This window comes from Aythya fuligula, chromosome 1, assembly GCF_009819795.1.
Source record: "Aythya fuligula isolate bAytFul2 chromosome 1, bAytFul2.pri, whole genome shotgun sequence".
Classification (NCBI taxonomy): Eukaryota; Metazoa; Chordata; class Aves; order Anseriformes; family Anatidae; genus Aythya; species Aythya fuligula.
In genome coordinates this window covers 186511454-186518424 of record NC_045559.1, presented here as the reverse complement: position 1 = coordinate 186518424, position 6971 = coordinate 186511454, and the positions used below count along the sequence as shown (strand labels likewise).

The 6971-nt window shown below is 42.1% G+C and overlaps 1 protein-coding gene across 2 annotated transcripts in view; it reads left to right on the top strand.

Annotated features, from left to right (window-relative positions):
* The first annotated feature begins 839 nt into the window (after window positions 1–839).
* NUP58 (nucleoporin 58) overlaps window positions 840–6971 on the top strand; it is a 35455-nt gene continuing 29323 nt past the window's right edge. Inside the window, exons 1-3 of one of the 2 annotated variants that reach the window (XM_032193206.1) lie at window positions 840–958; window positions 4598–4737; window positions 5962–5997. In XM_032193206.1, coding sequence (XP_032049097.1) covers window positions 840–958; window positions 4598–4737; window positions 5962–5997 — 295 coding nt within the window. Of the gene's footprint in view, window positions 959–4597; window positions 4738–5958; window positions 5998–6971 lie in introns of both variants that reach the window. The other variant, XM_032193197.1, reaches the window with a different exon arrangement.

Sequence of the window (6971 nt, the reverse complement as noted above, 5' to 3'; positions counted from 1 at the left end):
TGTCTTAAGGAGTCTGGTTATCTGCATTTTACAAGGTTGCCTGCTAAACTTTTTTATCGCTGTAAGTGTATCTCAGCACCACATTCCCTCCTCCTAAACAGCGTAACTGCAAAAACGACATTTATATTCCCACAGGGAAACTCCCGTGTAGTCACAGAATCACAAAATCACAGAATTTCTAGGTTGGAAGAGACCTCAAGATCATCGAGGCCAACCTCTGACCTAACACTAACAGTCCCCACTAAACCATATCCCTAAGCTCTACATCTAAACGTCTTTTGAAGACTTCCAGGGATGGTGACTCCACCACTTCCCTGGGCAGCCTGTTCCAATGTACTACTCCCTGGCAGAAGGGGACTGGGAAGAGTTTGGGGCTGATTCTTGACTTTGTAGAGTTATAATTATTATATATTATTTAATTAAAAGATCTTTATGTGGATTCTGACTTGTGTGTGCTTGTTGGTGAGGAACGGCAGGCGGGAACCTATGGGCAACAGTAACAGAACGCAATAACACGCACCACAGAGCAGCAGTTATACAATAAATAACTAAAAAACTCGATAAAACACCTTAAAAGCTGTAGTAAATGCTATATACATCACACTGCCTGCTCGGTTATTTCCTAAATTAGGGGATAACTGGGGGGGGGGGGGGGGGGGGGGGGCGCTCCCCGCAGCCGGGCGCCGCCGCTTTAAGGGCGGCCGTGGCCGGGCGCCGCCGTCCCGTGGTGCCTTGCGGCGGGCGCGCGGAGGGAGCGTGGCCGCTGCAGCCGCTGCCGGGCTCGGGCCCCGCCGCCGCCGCCGCCCCCCGGCCCCGCTGCTGCCCCCCCCCCCCCCGCCATGTCCGCGGGTTTCTCCTTCGGCGCCGGCACCTTGGGCTCCGCCACGGCCGCCGCAGCCGGGGCAGGAGGAGGTGGAGGAGGTGGTGGGGGGTTTTCCTTCGGAGCCGCCACGCAGAGGTAACGCGGAACGCCCTCCGCGCCCCTGTAGGGCAGCGGGTGGGGCTCATGGTGTGTGTGTGGGGGGAATATAGGGGGTGGGGGGCAGCCCGTGGGGCTGGGGGGGGTCAGGGGGTCCTCATTGCTCTCTGTAACTGCCTGAAGGGAAGGGGTGGGGAGCTGGGGTCGGGCTCTTCGCACAAGGGAATGGCCTCAAGCTGTGCCAGGGGAGGTTCAGGTTGGCAATGAGGAGACATTTCTGCTCAGAAAGAGCAGTCAGGCACTGGGACGGGTTGCCCAGGGAGGTGGTGGAGTCACCGTCCCTGGGGGTGTTCAAGGAGAGGTTGGACGTGGTGCTTGGGGACATGGGTTAGTGGGTGACATTGGTGGTAGGGAGGTGGTTGGACCAGATTTGTGTTTTTTTTATCCTGAACACAAAAGATGAATCCCACACGTGCCTAGCTGTAAGCAAGCGGCCTGAGGAGGTGTGTGTGGCACAGTCAGTGTGTGATGTTCAAACGCCAAGTTCCGGGTCCGTTTCTAAGTTATTTCCAAGTTCCCTTCTGTCACAGTCCTCCATTTGGTGCTTGTGTCTTGTAGTAGGAAGGAAACTGTGGTGCTGGGCTTTGATCTGCACGTGATATAGCAGGCTCTGTGCTAAATGCAATATTCATGTTTTACAGAATAATAGTGTTGTCTTTTTTTCTTCACACCCCTGCACTAGCCTATATTCTTCCTGACCTGCTTGCTGTTATGCCTCTGTTGAAGGTTAGGATACTTACAGTGGAGCTTTGGGGCACTTTCCAAATTTTTGGAGGTCTGCCAAATCTTATCAGGCAAAATTGATCATAGGAATGTAAACAAAATGGGCATGGCTGCTACTTCTCCTGAAGTAGGTATGTTTCAAAATACCTATCTGTAGGACTTGGCAGGAATTAGTGGGAAGGGAACTACATCTGGATTAGAGAGTATCTCTGGATTAAAGGGCAGCATTGCTTTTCGGAAGCCCATATGGGAGGGGGCAAGTCTTCTGAGATTCTTCTGATACTCTTAATAGTCCAGTCAGGACAGGTTAACGATATTTTCGTTTCCTGTGTGCATTTTTTCTTCCCCACAGTGAAGCTTTTACGTAAACTCTAGGAAGAACTTAAGTTGCTTTTGTCTCATGCCTGTTAAAAAGAAAAAACTTTAATTTTAATCATAGGAAACCTGCATTATTCAGAAGCACTATTTTAAATGTACTGCTTGAAACAAGATAATTTCTTTTGGGGTGTTGATTTGCACGTGGTACACACTACCCATGGAATTTGAATATTTTTTTTATTTTTTTTCTCTCTTCTGGCTGCCTTTTTTAATCCATAAAATAAGTTAAAATGTAATAGAAGTTAATTAATAGCAAATATGATACTCTGCATTTTTATTCATATATTTATTTCTACAAGTAGGATGAGTCCTCAGGGCTGTTGGTCAAGGAGTATCACAGAGGAAGAGGCCTTGTCACTGCTGGATGGTTTGTAAAAGAATCCGAAGCATCCCTGGGGGATGGCTGGCTTGAGAACCAGTTTGAGACTGTAAGCAGAAGCTGGGCCTCTTCTCAGCTGAGGCAGCATTGCCAGGTGCTGGAAGAAAGGGGGCTTTGCTCTTTAGACCAAGCATAAGTATTAGCAAGCAGCGTGGCCTGTCAGGTAATATTCTGGTGGCATAAAGCCTATATGGTATGGCAGCCTATGTAATTCCTGTGTTAAACCACTAGCAGTTGAGGTTTTTAAGGTCTTTCTTGTTTGTCAGTATTCTCTATAGCATGCTTTAGCCCGGTGAAGTGCGTTGTTCTAGCTCTGAAGTTAGAGTTGAGGTTTAAGTGAGCTGAATTCCTCATCCTCCCAGCTGCAGGGAGTAAATAATACTCTGGTCTGTGATTTCTCATACTGCCATGGTTTACTTCTATATTCATTCATATTTAAATAGACTTTATTTACGGTGTTGTTGTTGTTTTGTTATTGGTTCTCTTTTTTCTTTTTTCCTTTTTATTCTTTTTTTTTTTTTTTTTTTTGTCCCACTGTATTGAATTGCATATTTTGGACCTTAGCTTTCTTCTACTGGACTGCTGAAACATGAAAAAAGTAAATTGAAAAATCCTCTTAGCCTATACCAGGAAAAGATGAGAAGCAAGCTTGCAACCAGTGAAAGAAGCATCATGTTGTATATATATGGGGTGATAAGCAGTTAGGTCATGCTGCTACAGTTTGGTATGCTGAAATGCTGAGAGTAAAGAAAGCTGAAATACTTTGGCTCTTATGGAGTTGGACAGTAGATTGGTTTTGTCCTTCTGACCTTCTTGGTGCCTGTTTCCTGAATTATTTACCTTTAAGGATCACTCAACACCCAGATTTAGAACTTGCACCAACTTTTACTGGACTTGCCAGGTTGCCAGGGTGTAGATACTGTCGACTTTTAATGTAGAAGCCTATGATAGCCTTCTTTTTCTTAAAGATCGGCTCTTGTTATGCAGAGAAGTTGCATTCATACAGAAAGAAAAGAGGGAACAATGAGAGAATATTGCACATCTGAAACCTCAAATAGTTTGTAACAACTGTTGCATTGAAACCTAAATTAGGTTTTATTTCAATGCTACTGCTGTAGTCTATACAAAATGTCTAAATTCAAGAAAACTTCTCAAGCTTCCCAAGGGGTTCAAAATGGAAGCCAGAAGTTATTACAAATAAATGACTCACCTCATCTTTCATCAGTCTAAGAATTAAAGTTCTTAAGCCTTAGACACATCTGGCTCTTAGCACCTGTGATTTCACAGGTTACAGATAACTGTAATCCCCCACGTGTTTTGTGCTATAACTTAATGCATTCTCTGCAAAACGTGGCTTGGCCTGTATTTGCCGTGAAGTTTCTATAAAAAAAAAACAAAAGAAAAAAACGGCTGTTAATTTTCCACATGATCGCTGGGCTCTGAGTTTCTCCTCTTTCCTTCCATTCTCTTCCCCTTAATCTGTGCAAATGGTTCTGGACGTTTATTTTATTTCACTGGTTGGATTGGATTGCACAGTGTGCTTTCAGAAAAGAAAGTGTGCAAAGCATAGGTATGGATCACCTGCCGTTGGGGTGTGTGGAAGAGGAGAGCGTTTTGGTTAGAAAACTAATTCTTGCATCTGTGTTTCTCGGTGGTAAGGCAGGCCCAAGTTGTGCTGTTGATGTGGTCAGATGCCTGTCTGCGTGCTTATTGCTTCAGAGTGAAGTAGCTTTGGTTGATGTTTCTGGGGATAGGGATCGAACTGGGCTTGTAAGTTACTTTGAAAAGATGTTCCTGATGGTTTGTCATCTTTGGTCTGGCTGTAGCATTTGTTCTCCACTTCCAGTAGTTCAGGGGAAATAATAGGAAACTAAACGGCAAGTTTTTGGCTGGTTTATCGGGATGTATCAGGCAGGTAGCAACGAGTTCAACAGATGCTGGAGTCAGCATCATGGAAGCAGTAGCTGTAGGAGAGGGAGGGAGGCGGATTCCTCCTTGGTGATAGCAAGCTCTGACTGTCCTGCTCAGCTATGTTCTGACTGATCAAGACAATGATGGTGTGGGAAAGAAACAGAAATAAGGGGAGGTTGGATTTTTCTTTTGAAAAAATAATTGCTAACAGTCTTGTTCTGTAATAGCTCAACAGGTGGACTTAATTTTGGAACTCTGGGTTCTTCCACTGCTACAGCAACTACGTCAGCTCCATCAGTGGGCTTTGGGAGCGGACTTTTTGGATCAAAGCCAACCACTGGCTTTACGCTAGGAGGCACCAGCACAGGTAGAAAAAGTTCTTGTACAGCACAAATTTGAGTGAACAGTGAATAAACTTACCATGTGTATGTACCACACATTCTGTGCATATACCACATGAATGTTACTTATGGCACACAGAATTTTACTTATGTCACAGAATGCCACACTCAGAATATTACTTATGTCATTTTGTATTTCTTTTCTTAAAAATTTTTCACAGACTGTTTTAAAAGGTTGTTATTTGAGAAGTATGCAGCACCAATTATGCATGAACACAAATGCGGTTGCCAGAAAATTGTATCTGGGCGTATGTGTAAATTGTGTCAGAATTTGAATCTGATGTTTTCTGGAAACTCATCTTCATCCAGAATACTCAAAATTATCATTTAAATTTGAATTTTTCAGATGTAGAAATTATAGAAATTCTCTAGTTATGGACGCAGAAATTATTACAGAAGTGCTAAAAATTGGAGTATAAAATAATGAACCTTTTCAGACTTATTTTTCAGCCATCATACATGCATAACTTAATGAATTTTATTTTAGCTCCAATTTATTTGGAGAAAATTTTATTTTTTTGTACTTCTGCATGAACAGATTGGTTCTTAAATTCCCTTATAATAAATAAATCCTTATTATTTCTAATAATTATTATTACTGTGTATTACTGTGTTTGTCTGTGTTAGGGTGATTTCTTTCTTGATGCTGTCTTTTGAACTTTTAATCATTTTTTTTAAATCTGAAATGGCATAGCACTGTTCAAAATTGTCTCTTTAAATTACAAGTGGGGATAAAAACCCTGAGCCAAGACACAACAATTTGAAAAAGCTTGCTCCCCATATTCTTCATCATATTGTAAATCTGTTTTGTGTGTCAGTGTTACGTACAGCCATATGGCTAAAAAATACTTGAGAGCATTATCAGTCTCCGTAAATCTTGTTTACTTTCATTTATTTGAAATTTAAACAAGTTGGTGTGCTGCTGTGTTAATGTAAGCTTCACTCTTAACACATTCTCATACAGAAAAGCTTGTTTTTAAAAGGCAGTTATGCTTTGTTGTATGCTGCTGGTGCTCACAAACAGTGATTGCTGTGTTATGTTTTTTCTGTTTTCAAGATAATATGTAAAAGTTTGTATGATGGTCTACGTATGTTACATTATTTCCATGTTTTGGTTCATGGTTTTTATTAGGATAACTGTTGGGTGGTTCTCAGTTACTGTTCTGACTCTGTTTTCTTTATTAAAGCAGGAACAGCAACAACCATTGCTACAGCACTGACGCTAGGTAAGGACCTAATTTGGATGTTAATGAATATACAGCAGTGAAAAAAAGTTGTTGTGTTCATATACGGTAGAAAGTTAGCTGTTGTGTGAGGTTTTTCCTTGCTGTTAATTGTGGTCGGCTGCAAGCCAGAGTAGACCTAAAGGATTATTCCATTCCTGCACAATACTAAGAGTGGTCATAGTGAAAAGCTAGACTTATGTTTGTCCCCTAATCATCAGTGTCATCCTTCAGCAGAGAAGTGGAATCCATTATCAAAGAATTCTTCATACAGAGCTTCTTGTTCTTATGAACTTTGAGTGAACAGATCTGCTTGTTAGTTCCCCTAGCAGAAGGGCAGAGTTGAACTGGGAAGGGACTTGAGGAATACATTGCTCTTGTTTCTCTGGTATGACTTCAATCCCTATTTTCAGCTGTCATGAGAATTATAGAAATATGTGGGTGTTTTCAGAATTTTTTTTTTTGGAAACATCAGAACTGACCTTGAATTTGAACAGCCGAAATTGTTGAGGGGGGAGAGAGGAAAGGAGGAGAGGACGAGGGGGTAGTGCTACCAGACAGACTGGTATCCAAGAACTTTGGAAACCTTGTTGCAAATAAGTAGGGGAAAATGGTAGTGGTTAAAGAAGGGAATGAAATGGGTAGGAGAAGGGAAGAGCAGCTGACCCAGAGCATGATGTGTAATCATATGTGGCAGTCAGTATTATGCAGGCAAATGTCAGTTCTTTTAAGTTGGTGAATGAAATGTCCTTGAAAACAGACACACAGCAGTTACTGAGAATACAATGTTTTTATTGGTCTTGTTACTCTGGTTTGTGTATCACACTTCTCTTTGAATGCAGGTTCCAGAATATAAGATGTATTCTTCCCATGAAATTAGCAGGAAGTAGAAGCTTTATTTGCTTTGCTTTGCAAGTGTTCAAAAGCAAAATCTGAGGAAATAACATAATTTTCTTGTTCATAAATTGAAGGGGTAT